The 23,785-nt window shown below is 50.5% G+C and overlaps 1 protein-coding gene across 4 annotated transcripts in view; it reads left to right on the forward strand.

Annotated features, from left to right (window-relative positions):
• GLI2 (GLI family zinc finger 2) overlaps positions 1-16,773 on the forward strand; it is a 155,681-nt gene extending 138,908 nt beyond the window's left edge. For 3 of the 4 annotated variants that reach the window (XM_056534799.1, XM_056534798.1, XM_056534801.1), the window contains 3 exons: positions 10,792-11,122; positions 13,110-15,211; positions 15,300-16,773. In XM_056534799.1, the coding sequence (XP_056390774.1) occupies positions 10,792-11,122; positions 13,110-15,211; positions 15,300-15,554 (2,688 nt within the window). In that variant the 3' untranslated portion in view covers positions 15,555-16,773. Of the gene's footprint in view, positions 1-10,791; positions 11,123-13,109 lie in introns of all 4 variants that reach the window. The other variant, XM_056534800.1, reaches the window with a different exon arrangement.
• Positions 16,774-23,785: the final 7,012 nt, after the last annotated feature.

The following is a 23,785-nucleotide window of genomic DNA, read 5'->3' on the forward strand; positions in this document are numbered from 1 at the left end:
CACCACGAAAAATGGGGATTTGGAGGAAGATTCAGAGACCCTGAAGTTATACGAAAATTCGGCCCATGGAAGGAGATCTGCCCAGTCATCCTGGCGGGAGGAAACAAAATGTCGCAAATAATCACCCAGGATCTGGTTAATTCTTTCTACTTGTCCATTGGACTGGGGATGATATGCAGAGGAAAAATTTAATTTAATCTTGAGTTGTTTACAGAGAGCCCTCCAGAATTTAGACACGAATTGGACCCCTCTATCCGAGACAATCTGCGTAGGCAACCCGTGAAGACGAAAAATGTGTACAAAAAATTGTTTAGCCAACTGAGGCGCAGAAGGAAGACCAGGAAGAGGGATGAAATGTGCCATTTTGGAGAATCGATCAACGACCACCCAAATAACGGTGTTGCCACGGGAAGGGGGTAAATCAGTAATAAAATCCATACCAATCAGAGACCAAGGCTGTTCGGGGACAGGCAGAGGATGAAGAAAACCAGCGGGCTTCTGGCGAGGAGTCTTATCCCGGGCACAGATAGTGCAGGCTCGCACAAAGTCCCCAACATCCGTCTCCAGAGTCGGCCACCAATAGAAGCGGGAGATGAGTTGCACAGATTTCTTGATGCCCGCATGACCTGCGAGATGGGAGGAGTGACCCCATTTGAGGATTCCGAGGCGTTGGCGTGGAGAAACAAAGGTCTTTCCTGGAGGAGTCTGCCTGATGGAGGCAGGAGAAGTGGAGATCAGGCAGTCAGGTGGAATGATGTGTTGCGGAGGGAGATCAACTTCTGAGGCATCCGAGGAACGAGAGAGAGCATCGGCCCTAATGTTCTTATCGGCAGGACGAAAGTGAATCTCAAAATTAAATCGGGCAAAGAACAGAGACCACCGGGCCTGGCGAGGATTCAGCCGTTGGGCCGACTGGAGGTAGGAGAGGTTCTTGTGGTCGGTGTAGATAATAACAGGAAATCTTGATCCCTCCAGCAGATGCCTCCATTCCTCAAGTGCTAATTTAATGGCTAGAAGCTCTCGATCCCCGATGGAGTAGTTCCTCTCCGCTGGAGAGAAGGTCCTAGAGAAAAAACCACAAGTGACAGCATGCCCGGAAGGATTTTTTTGTAGAAGAACAGCTCCAGCTCCTACTGAGGAGGCATCAACCTCCAATAGGAAGGGTTTGGAAGGGTCAGGTCTGGAGAGCACGGGAGCCGAAGAAAAGGCAGACTTGAGTCGTTTAAAGGAGTCTTCTGCTTGAGGAGGCCAGGACTTGGGATCAGCATTTTTCTTGGTTAAAGCCACGATAGGAGCCACAATGGTAGAAAAATGTGGAATAAATTGCCTGTAATAATTGGCGAACCCCAAAAAGCGTTGGATAGCACGGAGTCCGGAGGGGCGTGGCCAATTTAAGACGGCAGAGAGTTTGTCTGGATCCATCTGTAGTCCCTGGCCAGAGACCAAATATCCTAGAAAAGGAAGAGATTGGCATTCAAACAGACATTTCTCAATTTTGGCATAGAGTTGGTTGTCACGAAGTCTCTGAAGAACCATACGGACATGCTGGCGGTGTTCTTCTAGATTGGCAGAAAAAATTAGGATATCGTCCAGATATACCACAACACAGGAGTATAACAGATCACGAAAAATTTCATTGACAAAGTCTTGGAAGACGGCAGGGGCATTGCACAGTCCAAAGGGCATGACCAGATACTCAAAGTGTCCATCTCTGGTGTTAAATGCCGTTTTCCACTCGTCCCCCTCTCTGATGCGGATGAGGTTATAGGCGCCTCTTAAGTCCAATTTAGTGAAGATGTGGGCACCTTGGAGGCGATCAAAGAGTTCAGAGATGAGGGGTAAGGGGTAGCGGTTCTTAACCGTGATTTTATTAAGACCGCGGTAGTCAATGCAAGGACGTAGGGAGCCATCTTTTTTGGACACAAAGAAAAATCCGGCTCCGGCAGGAGAGGAGGATTTACGGATAAAGCCCTTTTTTAGATTCTCCTGGACGTATTCGGACATGGCAAGAGTCTCTGGGGCAGAGAGAGGATAAATTCTGCCCCGGGGTGGAGTAGTACCCGGGAGGAGGTCGATAGGGCAATCATAAGGCCTGTGAGGAGGTAGAGTCTCAGCTTGTTTTTTGCAGAAAACATCCGCGAAGTCCATATAGGCCTTAGGGAGACCGGTTACTGGAGGAACCACAGAGTTACGGCAAGGGTTACTGGGAACCGGTTTTAGACAGTTCTTGGAACAAGAGGACCCCCAACTCTTGATCTCCCCAGTGGACCAATCCAGGGTTGGGGAATGAAGTTGAAGCCAGGGAAGTCCAAGGAGAATCTCCGAGGTGCAATTGGGGAGGACCAAAAGTTCAATCCTCTCATGATGAGATCCGATGCTCATAAGAAGGGGCTCCGTGCGGAAACGTATGGTACAGTCCAATCTTTCATTATTTACACAATTGATGTAGAGGGGTCTGGCGAGACTGGTCACTGGGATGTTGAACCTGTTGACGAGAGAGGCCAAAATAAAATTTCCTGCAGATCCAGAGTCCAAGAAGGCCACTGTAGAGAAGGAGAAGGCAGAGGCAGACATCCGCACAGGCACAGTAAGACGTGGAGAAGCAGAGTAGACATCAAGGACTGTCTCACCTTTGTGCGGAGTCAGCGTACGTCTTTCCAGGCGGGGAGGACGGATAGGACAATCCCTCAGGAAGTGTTCGGTACTAGCACAGTACAGGCAGAGGTTCTCCATACGGCGTCGTGTCCTCTCTTGAGGTGTCAGGCGAGACCGGTCGACCTGCATAGCCTCCACGGCGGGAGGCACAGGAACAGATTGCAGGGGACCAGAGGAGAGAGGAGCCGAGGAGACGAAACGCCTCGTGCGAACAGAGTCCATATCTTGGCGGAGTTCCTGACGCCTTTCAGAAAAACGCATGTCAATGCGAGTGGCTAGGTGAATAAGTTCATGTAGATTAGCAGGAATTTCTCGTGCGGCCAGAACATCTTTAATGTTGCTGGATAGGCCTTTTTTGAAGGTCGCGCAGAGGGCCTCATTATTCCAGGACAATTCTGAAGCAAGTGTACGGAATTGTACGGCATACTCGCCAACGGAAGAATTACCCTGGACCAGGTTCAACAGGGCAGTCTCAGCAGAAGAGGCTCGGGCAGGTTCCTCAAAGACACTTCGGATTTCCGAGAAGAAGGAGTGTACAGAGGCAGTGACGGGGTCATTGCGGTCCCAGAGCGGTGTGGCCCATGACAGGGCTTTTCCGGACAGAAGACTGACTACGAAAGCCACCTTAGACCTTTCAGTGGGAAACAGGTCCGACATCATCTCCAGATGCAGGGAACATTGGGAAAGAAAGCCACGGCAAAACTTAGAGTCCCCATCAAATTTATCCGGCAAGGATAAGCGTATCCCAGGAGCGGCCACTCGCTGCGGAGGAGGTGCAGGAGCTGGCGGAGGAGATGACTGCTGAAGCTGTGGTAGCAACTGTTGTAGCATAACGGTCAGTTGAGACAGCTGTTGGCCTTGTTGCGCTATCTGTTGTGACTGCTGGGCGACCACCGTGGTGAGGTCAGCGACAACTGGCAGAGGAACTTCAGCGGGATCCATGGCCGGATCTACTGTCACGATGCCGGCTGGCAGGTAGTGGACCCTCTGTGCCAGAGAGGGATTGGCGTGGACCGTGCTAGTGGACCGGTTCTAAGCCACTACTGGTTTTCACCAGAGCCCGCCGCAAAGCGGGATGGTCTTGCTGCGGCGGTAGTGACCAGGTCGTATCCACTAGCAACGGCTCACCTCTCTGGCTGCTGAAGATAGGCGCGGTACAAGGGAGTAGGCAGAAGCAAGGTCGGACGTAGCAGAAGGTCGGGGCAGGGAGCAAGGATCGTAGTCAGGGGCAACGGCAGAAGGTCTGGAAACACAGGCAAGGAACACACAAGGAACGCTTTCACTGGCACTAAGGCAACAAGATCCGGCAAGGGAGTGCAAGGGAAGTGAGGTAATATAGGGAAGTGCACAGGTGAAAACCCTAATTGGAACCACTGCGCCAATCAGCGGCGCAGTGGCCCTTTAAATCGCAGAGACCCGGCGCGCGCGCGCCCTAGGGAGCGGGGCCGCGCGCGCCGGGACAGAACAGACGGGGAGCGAGTCAGGTAGGGGAGCCGGGGTGCGCATCGCGAGCGGGCGCTACCCGCATCGCGAATCGCATTCCGGCTGGCAGCAGGATCGCAGCGCCCCGGGTCAGAGGACGTGACCGGAGCGCTGCAGCGGAGGGAGTGAAGCGAGCGCTCCGGGGAGGAGCGGGGACCCGGAGCGCTCGGCGTAACAACCACCACTTGTACAGCAGCAGCTTGCGCCACTGGGGGATGAACTGTTGGTGCCTGTTGGTCACGCCAAACCTCCTGAACAGCAGGAGTAGGACGAGGCACTTTTATTGGTGCCCGATGGTCACGCCAAACCTCCTCAACAGCAGGAGTAGGCCTGGGCACATCTGTAGGAGCCCCTTGACGCAGATACTTGGGGTCCTTAGCAGGTGGATCCGGATACCATTCTTCATGAACAGCTGTCCCCTTGACGCTTGGTATCAGGAGACCAAATGGATCTGAGTCCCAATCTTCAGAGGTGAAATAGGCGAAGGGGATCTGTGTAGGATTCTTAGGTCTGGTGACAGCTGCTGCCCATCCCCCTCGCAGGCTCTGTACTGGCGTGTACTCCACAATCTCCCCGCTGGGCGGAGATAGCCCCTTTGTACTGCCCTCCTGTTCACTAGAAGGATGCCCCCATGTGGCAGTCCATAAGGGTGCCAAACCCCCTCACTTTGTCAAACTTCATTACTGCTGCGCGATGGGGTGGCTCACCCTCCTGGGGGTGCTCTAACTTTCTTATATACAGGGCCTCCAACTTTTTGGTATCTTGCTGCTCCTGTCGCACCTCAAACAACAGCAGCTTCGGCCCATATTTCTCCATCCTCTGAACCCTCAGTTCCTCCATGATAGCAGCAACTTCAGCCTCTCTTAGCCCTTTCAGACTGGGCCGGAGGAACCGGGGGAAGGGACCCTGGCAGGGGAAGAAGATGCTCCCTCATGTACTCGATTAGGTTTGGCTCATCCCCAAATAGCCAATTAGGTAGTGGTGGTGACTGGGGACGTGTTGGGGGCTGCTGGACCTGGGGCACTGGCTCTGGACTGGGGGTAGATAGAGGGGTAGAGAAACGCGGCACTTTTGACTCCTCCATGTCTATCTCCACCCAGGACAGTGATGGGATGACAGCCTCACCGGCGACGGTTCTCGTGGCGACTTCGGCGTACCTTCCACCGGAGTTGTGGGGTACCTTCCACCGGAGTTGTGGGGTACCTTCCGCCGGAGTTGTGGGGTACCTTCCGCCGGAGTTGTGGGGTACCTTCCGCCGGAGTTGTGGGGTACTTTCCGCCGGAGTTGTGGGGTACCTTCCGCCGGAGTTGTGGGGTACCTTCCGCCGAAGTTGTGGGGTACCTTCCGCCGGAGTTGTGGGGTACCTTCCGCCGGAGTTGTGGGGTACCTTCCGCCGGAGTTGTGGGGTACCTTCCGCCGGAGTTGTGGGGTACCTTCCGCCGGAGTTGTGGGGTACCTTCCGCCGTAGTTGCGGCACTTTCAGGTGGACGTCTTCAGCCCCGATGGAGAGCTTATGCAGGCGATTCGCTAACTCCTGGAACACTTGTGCCGGAGTTGCGGCAATGTGTTGGTCCTCCGGTGCCATCTTGGGACTCTCCACATGCGTGGACAGCGGTGCCTCCACCATCTTCTTACTCTTGGCCAGCACTTCCGCAGAACTGAAAAGGTCAGGCTCAGCATTACTTAGTATACCGGGCCCCAACAAAATGGCCGCCGACCGGAACTTCGTCATCAGGGTGGCCTGGGACTGCAAGTGAATTAGCGGTGCATCCTCTTCTTCTGCCCTCCAACCCCCCAGCAACAAGGGGCGGACCTTTCAAGTTCCACTTAGGACTAGGAACAGCTACTTAACTTCCATGCCCAGGGGCGGGACTTTGACCAGTGCGGGACATTTTCACGCTTCTCGGGCTCCTCCTTAACCCTTTCAGGGACCGATTTAGCAGAATGGCGCAGCATGGCCTCAGCTGGACATGCTGGAGGGTGTAGTTTTGCAACAGCTGGAGACCCACAGGTTGGGGATCACTGCTACATATTATGGTATATAGCAGTGTTTCCTAACCAGTGTGCCTCCAGCTGTTGCAAAACTACAACTCCCAGCATGCCCAGGCAGCCGTTGGCTGTCTGGGCATGCTGGAAGTTGTAGTTCTGCAACAGCCAGAGACCCACTTGTTAGGAAACACTGTTATATAACCAAATAGGTTGCAGTGATCACCAACCTATGTGTCTCCAGCTGTTGCAAAACTACACCCTCCAGCATGTCCGGCTGTCTGGGCATGCAGGGAGTTTTAGTTTTACAACAGCTGGAGACCCATAGGTTGGTAATCCCTGCTACATAGCTACATATTATGTTATATTGCAGGTTTTCCCAACCAGGGTGCCTCCAGCTGTTGCAAAACTACAACTCCCAGCATGCCCAGACAGCCTTTGGCTGTCTGGGCATGCTGGGAGTTGTAGTTTTGCAAAAGCTGGAGACACATAGGTTGGTGATCACTGCAACATATTATGTTATATAGCAGTGTTTCCTAACCAGTGGGTCTCTGGTCACAGACTGTCCGGACTTGCTGGGAGTTGTAGTTTTGCAACAGCTGGAGACACTCTGGTTGGGAAACACTGCAGTATACCATGTCCTTGTTGTATACGGCTCCGAGCGTTGCCATTGATGGGGGGGGGGTGGTGGTATCTTCAGCTTTTGCGCTGGGCCGGGACTTCTGGGATAATCTTGCATATTGCTGCGTTTAAAGCTGTCGCCCAGCGATATTGTGTATTTACTGAGAGCCGTTTCCGGCGCCATTAAGTTTAGCGCACGTAACGAGACCGAGGACAATATTTTATATCCACATTAACCCAGAGGAGGCGAGAAGCTGCGGAGCGCTGTAGATAAATTCATGTCCAGATTGGCGCGGCGGCCTCGCTGTATATAAATATAGATAAACCGGGGCGGGTGGGGAAATGTCTGCCGTATGTTATTCCACTCACTCACCTGGACTGTAGTATAAGGACATGTAGCAGAGCCGTATAAGTATCTTCCTCCATTATAAGGACATGTAGCAGAGCTGTATAAGTATCTCCCTCCATTATAAGGACATGTAGCAGAGCTGTATAAGTATCTTCCTCTATTATAAGGACATGTAGCAGAGCTGTATAAGTATCTTCCTCCATTATAAGGACATGTAGCAGAGCTGTATAAGTATCTTCCTCTATTATAAGGACATGTAGCAGAGCTGTATGAGTATCTCCCTCCATTATAAGGACATGTAGCAGAGCCGTATAAATATCTTCCTCCATTATAAGGACATGTAGCAGAGCCGTATAAATATCTTCCTCCATTATAAGGACATGTAGCAGAGCTGTATAAGTATCTCCCTCCATTATAAGGACATGTAGCAGAGCTGTATAAGTATCTTCCTCTATTATAAGGACATGTAGCAGAGCTGTATAAGTATCTTCCTCTATTATAAGGACATGTAGCAGAGCTGTATAAGTATCTCCCTCCATTATAAGGACATGTAGCAGAGCTGTATAAGTATCTTCCTCCATTATAAGGACATGTAGCAGAGCTGTATAAGTATCATCCTCCATTATAAGGACATGTAGCAGAGCTGTATAAGTATCTTCCTCCATTATAAGGACATGTAGCAGAGCTGTATAAGTATCTTCCTCTATTATAAGGACATGTAGCAGAGCTGTATAAGTATCTTCCTCTATTATAAGGACATGTAGCAGAGCTGTATAAGTATCTCCCTCCATTATAAGGACATGTAGCAGAGCTGTATAAGTATCTTCCTCCATTATAAGGACATGTAGCAGAGCTGTATAAGTATCATCCTCCATTATAAGGACATGTAGCAGAGCTGTATAAGTATCTCCCTCCATTATAAGGACATGTAGCAGAGCTGTATAAGTATCATCCTCCATTATAAGGACATGTAGCAGAGCTGTATAAGTATCATCCTCCATTATAAGGATATGTAGCAGAGCTGTATAAGTATCATCCTCCATTATAAGGACATGTAGCAGAGCTGTATAAGTATCTTCCTCCATTATAAGGACATGTAGCAGAGCTGTATAAGTATCTTCCTCCATTATAAGGACATGTAGCAGAGCTGTATAAGTATCTTCCTCCATTATAAGGACATGTAGCAGAGCTGTATAAGTATCTACCTCCATTATATGGACATGTAGCAGAGCCGTATAAGTATCTTCCTCCATTATATGGACATGTAGCAGAGCTGTATAAGTGTCTCCCTCCATTATAAGGACATGTAGCAGAGCTGTATAAGTATCTTCCTCCATTATAAGGACATGTAGCAGAGCTGTATAAGTATCTCCCTCCATTATAAGGACATGTAGCAGAGCTGTATAAGTATCTTAACTAACAATGTTCCTGTAATACGGATTGCTGTGACTCTCATTCTCTTACTAACTACTCCACCTATTCTTTCTGTTCTTTCCTCTAACACTTTCCTATGGACAGACCTTATCGAGGTGAGAGATGTCAATACTGGGACCCTATACGGGAGGGAAGGGAAGGTGTCGGCGCCTCATGTGCTGTAATATTTTATTATACCATTGTTTCCTACCCAGGGTGCCTCCAGCTGTTGCAAAACTACAACTCCCAGCATGCTCGGACAGCCTTTGGCTGTCCAGGCATGCTAGGATTTGCGGTTTTGCAACAGCTGGAGTCACTCTGTTGGGAAGCACTGGTGTAGGGCAATGTTTTCCAACCTGCATCTCTCCAGCTGTTGGATGACTACAACTCCCAGCATGCCTGGACAGTTAAAGGCTGTAGTTTTGCAACAGCTGGAGGCATCTTGGTTGGGATACATTGCCCAAAACCAGTGTTTCCTAACAAGGTGTCTCCAGCTGTTGCAAAACCACTAAGCCTCATATATACTCATAGATAATAGGTAAATTGGAGTCAATCTGATCCATGGCCCCTGGTGCATGCTGCGTGGACCCCATCACCTCCTATTCATGATACTCTCCTTCATACGCTCTTATGATGAGGAGTCTGGTGCCGCTGCTCTCCTCCTCCTCCTTTTTCACCCCTGATCACTTCTGACCCATATTATCCAGGGACCTCCATCACCTCCTATGCATGATACTCACTTACAATTAGGAGTTTGTTGCCGCTGCTCTCCTCCTGCACCCCTGATCCACTCTGACCCCCATCATCGATAAACCCTCATCTCTCCTCCTGTACCTCTGATCCCCATCATCCATGGACCCCCATCTCTCCTCCTGTACCCCTGATCCCCTCTGACCCCCATCATCCATAAACCACCATATCTCCTCCTGTATCCCTGATCCCCTCTGACTCCTATCATCGATAAACCCCCATCTCTCCTCCTGTACCTCTGATCCCCATCATCCATGGACCCCCACCTCTCCTCCTGTACCCCTGATCCCCTCTGTTCCCCATCATCCATGGACCCCCATCTCTCCTCCTGCACCCTTGATCCGCTCTGACCCCCATCATCCATGGTCCCCCATCTCTCCTCCTGTACCTCTGATCCCCATCATCCACGGACCCCCATCTCTCCTCCTCTACCCCTGATCCCCTCTGACCCCCATCATCCATAAACCCTGATATCTCCTCCTCTACCCCTGATCCCCATCATCCATGGACCCCCATCTCTCCTCCTGTACTCCTGATCCCCATCATCCATGGACCCGCATCTCTCCTCCTGCACCCCTGATCCCCTCCGACCTGATCATCCATGGACCCCCATCTCTCCTCCTGCACCCCTGATCCCCATCATCCATGGACCCCCATCTCTCCTCCTCTACCCCTGATCCCCTCTGACCCCTATCATCCATAAACCCCCATATCTCCTCCTCTACCCCTGATCCCCATCATCCATGGACCCCCATCTCTCCTCCTGTACCCCTGATCCCCTCTGATCCCCATCATCCATGGACCCCCATCTCTCCTCCTGTACCCCTGATCCCCTCTAACCCCCATCATCCATGGACCCCCATCTCTCCTCCTGCACCCCTGATCCCCCCTGACCCCCATCATCCATAAACCCCCATATCTCCTCTTCTACCCCTGATCCCCATCATCCATGGACTCCCATCTCTCCTCCTGTACCCCTGATCCCCTCTGACTCCCATCATCCATGGAGCCCCATCCCTCCTCCTCCTGCGCCCCTGATCGCCTCTGACCCCCATCATCCATGGACCTCCATCTCTCCTCCTGTACCCCTGATCCCCTCTGACCCCCATCATCCATGGACCCCCATCTCTCCTCCTGCACCCCTGATCCCCTCTGACCCCCATCATCCATAAACCCCCATATCTCCTCCTCTACCCGGATCCCCTTTGATTCCCATCATCCATGGACCCCCATCTCTCCTCCTGTACCCTTATCCCCATCATCCATGGACCCCCCATCTCTCCTCCTCTACCTGGATTCCCTTTGATTCCCATCATCCATGGACCCCCATCTCTCCTCCTGTTCCCCTGATCCCCTCTGACCCCTATCATCCATGGACCCTCATTTCTCCTCCTGTACCCTTATCCCCATCATCCATGGACCCCCATCTCTCCTCCTGCACCCCTGATCCCCTCCGACCCCCATCATCCATGGACCCCCACCTCTCCTCCTGTACTCCTGATCCCCTCTGACCCCCATTTTGTTCCCTCCCTCAGGTACAGCCCAGCCCTGGCGGTCAGTCATCATGTAGCAGTGAACCGTCTCCACTTGGCAACACCAACAACACTGACAGCGGAGTAGAGTTCCATGGAGAGGGAGGCCTGGGGGACATCTTTGGTTTGGAGGACACTGGCCCGGTGGTGGACTCCACAGTCTCATCCGGTAATGCAATAGTCGGCTTACAACTCAGGAAACAAGGCGGCACCGCGGTCCAGCGATTGGAGCAACTCAAGAAGGAGAAGCTGAAGACCATGAAGGAATCCTGCGCATTCATGAACCCGGCTCTACCTGCCAGGAACACCAAATTCCCGGCCATCTCTGGAAATGGTACGTGGGGGTACGGGAGATGTATGGGGGGCACTTCTTTACTGCTATTCATTGCTAATTACATAAGGTATATATATTATATATATATATATATATATATATATATATATATAATTTTTGTTTTTATATTATATTATATTGGGCTACTAAGGGGCATCAGTGCCCTTCCTGCATTTCTTGGGTGATGGAGCAGATGGACATGGTAAGTTTAGGATTTCCTAATGTAGAATTGGGATCTATATGACAACATGCACCTTGCAATAGAACAAATTAATTTCATAGCTACTCCCAAAAACCGTATGGGAAAAAAATGGATGGAACAGTATGGGAAAAAGTAAACCGTATACTGTTTTTAAAAGTGTATTGAGTTCTGTCCGTTTTTATTTTGAAAAAACCATAGGTTTTTGAAAATTCTGTCCATTTTTAATGGGAGGGGTGTTGGGTGGGGACTTTAGGATGCAAATGCGCACGTGCAAAGAAAAAACGCATACGGTTTTGCCGTATGGAACCGTATACATGTGCATTTCCCATTGATGTCCATGTTAAAAAAAAAAGGTATACGGTTGCAATACGGTTTTTAAACTGGAGTCAAAACCGTACACAACCGTATGCATCAGGGTGCATACGGTTTGCAATGCTTTGCCTATGTATACCGTTTTCACTACCGTTCCATACGTTTTCACTAATGAAAACGTATGCGGGAACCGTCATTGAAAAACGTGAACCCAGCATGACATGGTTGGGGTTATCCTTTACATTGTATCATTGTAATTTCTACATTGTATCACTGTATCCATTGTATCAGTGTTCTCCACCTTGTATCTCTCCAACTGATACAAAACTACAACCCCCATTCAGACCCCATAAAAAGGGCCAGTCCTATGTTCTGTGTGTAAAGCATTATAAGGGTATGTTCACACTATGGAATTGATCTACCGAAAGAGTGAACATGTACATTATTTTGTCGGAATTACGTGCGGACTGCATTGCCGTCAATTGTAACGGCGCAGGTTCACTAGATGGAATCTCCTAGCGTAATTCCTTGAGCAGAGATTCCTCAGTGTGAACATACCCTAAAGGGAAACATTCTATAACTTTTTAAGGCTTAAAGGGGTACTCCGTCCCTAGACATCTTATCCCCTATCCAAAGGAAAGGGAATAAGATTTCTGATCGTGGGGGTCCCACCGCTGAGGACCCCTGCGATCTCTCTGTTGCCGTTCGTTTAGAGCGTCGGGTGCAGCGCTGGAGGCTCGTGATGTCACTGCCACGCCTGCTCGTGATGTCACGGCCATGCCCCTCAATTCAAGTCTATGGGAGGGGGTGTAATGACCTTCTATAGACTTGCATTGAGGGGGCGTGGCTGTGATATCATGAGTCTCCGCCCTGTATCGCTAGTCATCGGGCACAGAGCGAATTTCGGATGTCTGGGATACCGCAGCTGAGATTGCGAGGGTACCCACGATCAGACATCTTATTCCCTATCCTTTGGATAGGGGATAAGATGTCTAGGGGCGGTGTACCCCTTTAAATTCCCTTAAATTTACTGCACATTGAATGGGGATTCCGCTGTCCCATTCACACGGTAGAATTTATGTTGCAGAAATTCTGCAATGGAAATTCTGTTTTCCTGATTCTACATATACATTGAACAGGTCTTTAAAATTTGCGGATTTGCGGGTGGAATCCCATTGAAGTGAGTGGAGCTTTGAATTTAGGCAGAATTCTGTGTTTGAGCTCATAGAAATTCTTCTCAAATTCCACGAAGCTGCAAAATTTCTACAGCATGCTTTGAAAAATGGAATTTGAGCAGAATCACAGAAATTCCACCGTGTGAACATAGACTTAAAGTGTAAGAATTACTTGATATTCGTTGTAGCTTTTTTTTTTTTTTTTTTATTAGACCAACAGATACTGAACTGCACCACCCAAATAAAATGGCTGAAAATGACCTGAATTTAATAGAAGATTTTCTTTCCTTTCTCGCAGGCTCTATACTTGACAGTATCGGTGTCCCGGGCAGCATGAATACCAACCCGAGAATTTCAGACTTGTCCATGAACGACATCACGTTGTTGAACCAGCTGAACGACAGACGTGACAGCGCCACCAGCACCATCAGCTCCACCTACACCAGTCGCCGCTCCTCGGGGATCTCCCCGTATTTCTCCAGCCGTCGCTCCAGTGAAGCCTCGCAGTTTTGTGGTAGACAGAACAATGCCAGCTCTGCCGACTCCTACGACCCCATCTCTACCGATGCGTCCAGAAGATCCAGCGATGCCAGCCAGCACAATGGATTGCCGACACTTCTCAATCTGACTCCCGCTCAGCAGTATCGGTTGAAAGCCAAGTATGCGGCAGCGACCGGTGGTCCGCCTCCAACCCCACTCCCCAACATGGAGAAAATGAGCTTAAGATGCAAAATGTCCTTGATGGACGGGTCAGACTATTCCCTGCCTGGCTTCAGACAGCAGCCGGGTCCAAGACGGTGCAGTGATGGTTTGGGTAATGGCCCAGCGCCAATGTTCCCACATGAGGTTCCGGGAAACATCACAAGACGTGCTAGTGACCCAGTGAGGACAACTACAGGACTCGAAGGACAACATCTTCCAAGGGTTCAGCGTTTCCATAGCATGAACAGTGTGAACGCACTACATCCTCCCCAAATGATGGACAGGAGAAATATCAGCCTCCAGCAGTACACCCGATCAGACGGAAGCCTCCACAGACACATCTACTCTCCACGGCCACCGAGCATCAGTGAGAACGTCATCCTCGAGGGCATGTCGGCCGATTTGGACGTCCACGGTGGAGAAGACGACCTGGTGCTGCCAGATGATGTTGTCCAGTACATTAAGTCTCAGAACAGAGGAACAACGGAGCACAAACCTCCATCCGACTTCAGCCACCATCCTCCGAACTTCCAAAGTAACATGAAGAACTATCAGTGTCGGGTCCCTGGTCCTGACGTGCAGAAGAGTAACATGCCCGTCCAGTGGAACGAAGTCAGCTCCGGTACTGTAGACGCCACGGCTGATGGGCCAAAGCAGCCGTTCACACAAGGGAATTTGGCAGTAGTGCAGCAGAAGCAAAACTTCAGCCAATATCAAAACTTCACCCACCAGCCGTTCCATGGAAGTCCGAGTCATCTATCTGCGGCCCAGCAAGACCCGGCACAGAGAAACTGCGGTGTGGACGGGCAGAGATTTAACTACGTTCAGCAGAGACAGCAGCAGATGAACTTGTGCCAAAACACCAGCTCCGACTTCACCCAGCAGCAGAGCTTTACCCAAGCTCCTCACATGTTACGGGTCCAAAATGACGGTCAATGCCAACTGTCCCCCTCGTCCAATGTGTTAGAAAGGCCCGGGCATCACATGCACTCCCCCCAGAGTAACACCATCAATAATCCGCATGTGATGATTAACGGCAGTCGGGAGGTGGGTCACCCTACAAATGCCCAGAACTATGCGTGTAACTTCCGCGCCAATCATGAGACCCTCCAACCAGCAAACCCCTTCCCCAACCCAAGTAACCAGAACCCATTCAGTAATGTTGCAATGTCGGGTCAGGTGGTGAACAACACGTTGATGCAGCCGAGGCCTCCGGCCCATCCCCCCAACAGGCCGAGGAGTCTACATGCGGGGCATAACCCCACTTTTATGAGGAGCCCGCACTCTATAAATGAGCAAAGTTCATGCCAGAAAACGGCAGAAGCAACCCCAAAAAGAACCAGCGAGGACTCCGAGTCCACTTCATGCATGAATGCTAAAAACAATGGTTTACTGTATTACTCGGCCCAAATACAGATGTTTGATCAGAGCAGCAGCTATAATTCTGGCCCCGAATGTACAGTGAGGCCGGTGCCCACCATGCCGTCCCCAGAGGTCAATCAGGTCACCAGCACAGTGGACTCTCAAGGTCTGGAGCAGCCTCCCGTAATAGACTTTGATACAATGATGGATGATGGGGACCACTCCAGTCTCATGTCAGGGACCATAAGTCCTGGCCTCCTCCAGAGCCTCTCCCAAACCTCTTCTCGCCTCACAACACCTAGAAACTCTTTGACTTTCCCTTCGGTCCCAGCTGGTGTAAGTAATATGGCCATAGGGGATATGAGCTCAATGCTCAGCACATTGGCAGAAGAAAGTAAATTTCTCAATCTCATGTCCTAACTAGAAGCACCAGAAGGATCCGTGTGATGGGACTGAGTGGACAGAGCGTTCTTCTCGAGGACAATCTCTAAGACATTGGGATGACTGCCGGACTGTGACACTGACTGAGATCGGAGCTGTAGAACATTATGGCCCCGAGACATCTCAGGAGGCTTCAGTCATCAACAATGAGTCTTTATTAAATCTTTCTTCTTCTTTAGTGTCTCCTTCCACCAATGTCCACATCCTTTCCCTCCTCCAAGACGGATGTGGACTGTAAATCGCCCAAGATAAACTTTTTCTTAAGAGTCTCCCAAGTTTCTGGTGCACAGGAGAACATGGTACCTAATGACTTTGTACACAATCAGCTGCTGTGTTGTGTACGTAGTCCGGTATATCAATGTACAGCGCGACGGGATACAAGCTGTTGTGTTGTGTACATAGTCTGGTATATCCGTGCACAGCGCGTGGCGGGATACAAGCTGCTGTTATGTACATAGTCTGGTATATCCATGTACACCGCGCGGCGGGAAAGAAGCTGCTGTGTTGTGTACATAGTCTGGTATATCGGTGTACAGCGCGGCGGGATACAAGCTGCTGTGTTGTGTACGTAGTCCGGTATATCAGTGTACAGCGCACGGCGGGATACAAGCTGCTGTGTTGTGTACGTAGTCCGGTATATCAATGTACAGCGCGACGGGATACAAGCTGTTGTGTTGTGTACATAGTCTGGTATATCCGTGCACAGCGCGTGGCGGGATACAAGCTGCTGTTATGTACATAGTCTGGTATATCCATGTACACCGCGCGGCGGGAAAGAAGCTGCTGTGTTGTGTACATAGTCTGGTATATCGGTGTACAGCGCGGCGGGATACAAGCTGCTGTGTTGTGTACGTAGTCCGGTATATCAGTGTACAGCGCACGGCGGGATACAAGCTGCTGTGTTGTGTACGTAGTCCGGTATATCAGTGTACAGCGCACGGCGGGATACAAGCTGCTGTTGTGTACATAGTCTGGTATATCCATGTACACCGCGCGGCAGGATACAAGCTGCTGTTATGTACATAGTCTGGTATATCGGTGTACAGCGCGGCGGGATACAAGCTGCTGATCCATGCACTGACTATCCCTAACATTGAAGCCTCAGCACTGTTTACATCCACGTGTATACTCTCTGTTTACGGTTGTGTCACTTTTTCCGTGCATGAGGATATTGTGTCTATCATGTGTTGTGCCAATAATTTCTCCTGTCATGAAAAGCCATATTGTGCCGTGCAGAGCCGAGACGGCTCCACCAGCAATAACTCAGCTCTGCTATACCGGGGCTCGGCCTCATGTCTAGTGTCTGAAATCTATTCATGAGGACGAAAAATCACATAAAAGAGGGAAACAAAGCAATAATAGAAAATATACAGCGAGTATAATCATTCACTGTAGGTACAATGATCACCACCCCGCTCTGACTGTAGGTACAATGATCACCACGCGCCCTGACTGTAGGTACAATGATCACCACCCCGCTCTGACTGTAGGTACAATGATCACCACGCGCCCTGACTGTAGGTACAATGATCACCACCCGCTCTGACTGTAGGTACAATGATCACCACACGCCCTGACTGTAGGTACAATGATCACCACCCGCTCTGACTGTAGGTACAATGATCACCACCCGCTCTGACTGTAGGTACAATGATCACCACCCGCTCTGACTGTAGGTACAATGATCACCACCCGCTCTGACTGTAGGTACAATGATCACCACCCGCTCTGACTGTAGGTACAATGATCACCACCCGCTCTGACTGTAGGTACAATGATCACCACCCGCTCTAACTGTAGGTACAATGATCACCACCCGCTCTGACTGTAGGTACAATGATCACCCCCCGCTCTGATTGTAGGTACAATGATCAACCCCCGCTCTGACTGTAGGTACAAGGATCATCCCTCACTCTGACTGTAGGTACAATGATCACCCCCCCCCCCCCCCCGCACTGACTGTAGGTACAGTGATCACCCTCTGCTCTGACTGTAGGTACAATGATCACCACCCGCTCTGACTGTAGGTACAATGATCACCACCCGCTCTGACTGTAGGTACAATGATCACCACCCGCTCTGACTGTAGGTACAATGATCACCACCCGCTCTGACTGTAGGTACAATGATCACCCCCCCGCTCTGACTGTAGGTACAATGATCACCCCCCGCTCTGACTGTAGGTACAAGGATCATCCCTCACTCTGACTGTAGGTACAATGATCACCCCCCCCCCCCCCGCACTGACTGTAGGTACAATGATCCCCCCTCTGCTCTGACTGTAGGTACAATGATCCCCCTCTGCTCTGACTGTAGGTACAATGATCACCACCCGCTCTGACTGTAGGTACAATGATCACCCCCTGCTCTGACTGTAGGTACAAGGATCACCCCCTGCTCTGACTGTAGGTACAATGATCACCACTCACTCTGACTGTAGGTACAATGATCACCAGCCACTCTGACTGTAGGTACAATGATCACCCCCCGCTCTGACTGTAGGTACAATGATCACCACCAATCCTGACTGTAGGTACAATGATCACCACCCGTTCTGACTGTAGGTACAATGATCACCCTCTGCTCTGACTGTAGGTACAATGATCACCACCCGTTCTGACTGTAGGTACAATGATCACCCTCTGCTCTGACTGTAGGTACAATGATCACTACCCGCTCTGACTGTAGGTACAATGATCACCACCCGCTCTGACTGTAGGTACAATGATCACCACCCGCTCTGACTGTAGGTACAATGATTGTCCCTCGCTCTGACTGTAGGTACAATGATCACCCCCTGCTCTGACTGTAGGTACAATGATCACCCCCTGCTCTGACTGTAGGTACAAGGATCACCCCCTGCTCTGACTGTAGGTACAATGATCACCCCCCACTCTGACTGTAGGTACAATGATCCCCCTCTGCTCTGACTGTAGGTACAATGATCACCCCCGCTCTGACTGTAGGTGCAATGATCTCCCCCCCCCCGCTCTGACTGTAGATACAATGACCACCACCTGCTCTGACTGTAGGTACAATGATCACCACCCGCTCTGACTGTAGGTACAATGATCACCCTCTGCTCTGATTGTAGGTATAATGACCACCCTCTGCTCTGACTGTAGGTACAATGATCACCACCTGCTCTGACTGTAAGTACAATGATCACCCCCCCCCCCCCCCCCGCACTGACTGTAGGTACAATGATCCCCCCTCTGCTCTAACTGTAGGTACAATGATCCCCCTCTGCTCTGACTGTAGGTATAATGATCACCACCCGCTCTGACTGTAGGTACAATGATCACCACCTGCTCTGACTGTAGGTACAATGATCACCCCCCCCCCCCCGCACTGACTGTAGGTACAATGATCCCCCTCTGCTCTGACTGTAGGTACAATGATCACCACCCACTCTGACTGTAGGTACAATGATCACCCCCCGCTCTGACTGTAGGTACAATGATCACCACCCACTCTGACTGTAGGTACAATGATCACCACCCACTCTGACTGTAGGTACAATGATCACCCCCCGCTCTGACTGTAGGTACAATGATCACCACCAATACTGACTAGGTACAATGATCACCACCTGTTCTGACTGTAGGTACAATGATCACCCCCTGCTCTGACTGTAGGTAAAAAGGATCATCCCTCACTCTGACTGTAGGTACAATGATCACCACCCACTCTGACTGTAGGTACAATGATCACCACCCGCTCTGACTGTAGGTAGAATGATCACCACTCGCTCTGACTGTAGGTACAATGATCACCACCCACTCTGACTGTAGGTACAATGATCACCCCCCGCTCTGACTGTAGGTACAATGATCACCACCAATCCTGACTGTAGGTACAATGATCACCACCCGTTCTGACTGTAGGTACAATGATCACCCTCTGCTCTGACTGTAGGTACAATGATCACCACCCGTTCTGACTGTAGGTACAATGATCACCCTCTGCTCTGACTGTAGGTACAATGATCACTACCCGCTCTGACTGTAGGTACAATGATCACCACCTGCTCTGACTGTAGGTACAATGATCACCACCCGCTCTGACTGTAGGTACAATGATTGTCCCTCGCTCTGACTGTAGGTACAATGATCACCCCCTGCTCTGACTGTAGGTACAATGATCACCCCCTGCTCTGACTGTAGGTACAATGATCACCACCTGCTCTGACTGTAGGTACAATGATCACCACCCGCTCTGACTGTAGGTACAATGATCACCCTCTGCTCTGACTGTAGGTATAATGATCACCCTCTGCTCTGACTGTAGGTACAATGATCACCACCCGTTCTGACTGTAGGTACAATGATCACTCCCTGCTCTGACTGTAGGTACAATGATTGGCCTCCACTCTGACTGTAGGAACAATGATCACCCCCTGCTCTGACTGTAGGTACAATGATCACCACCCTCTCTGACTGTAGGTACAATGATTACCCCCTACTCTCTGCTCTGACTATAGTGACAATGATCACCCCCTGTTCTGACTGGAGGTACAATGATCAGCCCCCCCCCCCCCGCTCTGACTGTAGGTAAAATGATCACCCCCTGCTCTGACTGTAGGTAAAAAGATCACCCCCCCCTCTGACTGTAGGTAAAATGATCACCCCCCCTCTGCCCCTCTGACTGTAGGTAAAATGATCACCCCCCCCCCCTCTGACTGTAGGTAAAATGATCACCCCCCGTTTCACACTGTAGGTATAATGATTGCTGCCCTCTATTTCTGTAGGAACAATTGCCCCCTCGCTCTGACTGTAGGTACAATGATCACCCCCTGCTCTGACTGTAGGTACAATGATCACCCCCTGCTCTGACTGTAGGTACAAGGATCACCCCCTGCTCTGACTGTAGGTACAATGATCACCCCCCACTCTGACTGTAGGTACAATGATCGCCCTCTGCTCTGACTGTAGGTACAATGATCACCCCCCCGCTCTGACTGTAGGTGCAATGATCTCCCCCCCCCCCCCCCGCTCTGACTGTAGGTACAATGATCACCACCTGCTCTGACTGTAGGTACAGTGATCACCCTCTGCTCTGACTGTAGGTACAATGATCACCCCCTGCTCTGACTGTAGGTACAATGATCACCACCTAATCTGACTGTAGGTACAATGATCACCACCCGCTCTGACTGTAGGTACAATGATCACCCTCTGCTCTGATTGTAGGTATAATGATCACCTTCTGCTCTGACTGTAGGTACAATGATCACCACCTGCTCTGACTGTAGGTACAATGATCACCCCCCCCCCTGCACTGACTGTAGGTACAATGATCCCCCCTCTGCTCTGACTGTAGGTACAATGATCCCCCTCTGCTCTGACTGTAGGTACAATGATCACCACCCGCTCTGACTGTAGGTACAATGATCACCACCTACTCTGACTGTAGGTACAATGATCATCCCCCCCCCCCGCACTGACTGTAGGTACAATGATCCCCCTCTGCTCTGACTGTAGGTACAATGATCACCACCCACTCTGACTGTAGGAACAATGATCACCCCCTGCTCTGACTGTAGGTACAATGATCACCACCAATACTGACTAGGTACAATGATCACCACCTGTTCTGACTGTAGGTACAATGATCACCCCCTGCTCTGACTGAAGGTAAAAAGGATCATCCCTCATTCTGACTGTAGGTACAATGATTACCCACTGCTCTGACTGTAGGTATAATGATCACCACCCACTCTGACTGTAGGTACAATGATCACCACTCGCTCTGACTGTAGGTACAATGATCACCACCCACTCTGACTGTAGGTACAATGATCACCACCCGCTCTGACTGTAGGTACAATGATCACCACTCGCTCTGACTGTAGGTACAATGATCACCACCCACTCTGACTGTAGGTACAATGATCACCCCCCGCTCTGACTGTAGGTACAATGATCACCACCAATCCTGACTGTAGGTACAATGATCACCACCCGTTCTGACTGTAGGTACAATGATCACCCTCTGCTCTGACTGTAGGTACAATGATCACCACCCGTTCTGACTGTAGGTACAATGATCACCCTCTGCTCTGAATGTAGGTACAATGATCACTACCCGCTCTGACTGTAGGTACAATGATCACCACCCGCTCTGACTGTGGGTACAATGATCTCCACCCGCTCTGACTGTAGGTACAATGATTGTCCCTCACTCTGACTGTAGGTACAATGATCACCCCCTGCTCTGACTGTAGGTACAATGATCACCCCCTGCTCTGACTGTAGGTACAATGATCACCCCCTGCTCTGACTGTAGGTACAATGATCACCCCCCACTCTGACTGTAGGTACAATGATCCCCCTCTGCTCTGACTGTAGGTACAATGATCACCCCCCGCTCTGACTGTAGGTGCAATGATCTCCCCCCCCCCCCACTCTGACTGTAGGTACAATGATCACCACCTGCTCTGACTGTAGGTACAGTGATCACCCTCTGCTCTGACTGTAGGTACAATGATCACCACCCACTCTGACTGTAGGTACAATGATCACCACCTGCTCTGACTGTAGGTACAATGATCAGCCCCCCCCCCCCCTCCGCACTGACTGTAGGTGCAATGATCCCCCTCTGCTCTGACTGTAGGTACAATGATCACCACCCACTCTGACTGTAGGTACAATGATCACCCCCCGCTCTGACTGTAGGTACAATGATCACCACCAATACTGACTAGGTACAATGATCACCACCTGTTCTGACTGTAGGTACAATGATCACCCCCTGCTCTGACTGTAGGTAAAAAGGATCATCCCTCACTCTGACTGTAGGTACAATGATTACCCACTGCTCTGACTGTAGGTATAATGATCACCACCCACTCTGACTGTAGGTACAATGATCACCCCCCACTCTGACTGTAGGTACAATGATCACCACCAATCCTGACTGTAGGTACAATGATCACCACCCGTTCTGACTGTAGGTACAATGATCACCCTCTGCTCTGACTGTAGGTACAATGATCACCACCCGTTCTGACTGTAGGTACAATGATCACCCTCTGCTCTGACTGTAGGTACAATGATCACTACCCGCTCTGACTGTAGGTACAATGATCACCACCCGCTCTGACTGTAGGTACAATGATCACCACCCGCTCTGACTGTAGGTACAATGATTGTCCCTCGCTCTGACTGTAGGTACAATGTTCACCCCCTGCTCTGACTGTAGGTACAATGATCACCCCCTGCTCTGACTGTAGGTACAATGATCACCCCCCACTCTGACTGTAGGTACAATGATCCCCCTCTGCTCTGACTGTAGGTACAATGATCACCCCCCCCGCTCTGACTGTAGGTGCAATGATCTCCCCCCCCCCACTCTGACTGTAGGTACAATGATCACCACCTGCTCTGACTGTAGGTACAGTGATCACCCTCTGCTCTGACTGTAGGTACAATGATCACCCCCTGCTCTGACTGTAGGTACAATGATCACCACCTGCTCTGACTGTAGGTACAATGATCACCACCCGCTCTGACTGTAGGTACAATGATCACCCTCTGCTCTGACTGTAGGTATAATGATCACCCTCTGCTCTGACTGTAGGTACAATGATTACCACCTGCTCTGACTGTAGGTACAATGATCACCACCTGTTCTGACTGTAGGTACAATGATCACCCCCTGCTCTGACTGTAGGTGCAATGATTGGCCTCCACTCTGACTGTAGGAACAATGATCACCCCCGCTCTGACTGTAGGTACAATGATCACCACCCTCTCTGACTGTAGGTACAATGATTACCCCCTACTCTCTGCTCTGACTATAGTGACAATGATCACCCCCTGCTCTGACTGTAGGTACAATGATCAGCCCCCCCCCCCGCTCTCACTGTAGGTAAAATGATCACCCCCCCCCCCCCGCTCTGACTGTAGGTACAATGATCACCACCTGCTCTGACTGTAGGTACAGTGATCACCCTCTGCTCTGACTGTAGGTACAATGATCACCACCCACTCTGACTGTAGGTACAATGATCACCACCTGCTCTGACTGTAGGTACAATGATCAGCCCCCCCCCTCCGCACTGACTGTAGGTGCAATGATCCCCCTCTGCTCTGACTGTAGGTACAATGATCACCACCCACTCTGACTGTAGGTACAATGATCACCCCCCGCTCTGACTGTAGGTACAATGATCACCACCAATACTGACTAGGTACAATGATCACCACCTGTTCTGACTGTAGGTACAATGATCACCACCTGCTCTGACTGTAGGTACAATGATCAGCCCCCCCCCTCCGCACTGACTGTAGGTGCAATGATCCCCCTCTGCTCTGACTGTAGGTACAATGATCACCACCCACTCTGACTGTAGGTACAATGATCACCCCCCGCTCTGACTGTAGGTACAATGATCACCACCAATACTGACTAGGTACAATGATCACCACCTGTTCTGACTGTAGGTACAATGATCACCCCCTGCTC

This window comes from Hyla sarda, chromosome 8, assembly GCF_029499605.1.
Source record: "Hyla sarda isolate aHylSar1 chromosome 8, aHylSar1.hap1, whole genome shotgun sequence".
NCBI classification, from domain to species: domain Eukaryota; kingdom Metazoa; phylum Chordata; class Amphibia; order Anura; family Hylidae; genus Hyla; species Hyla sarda.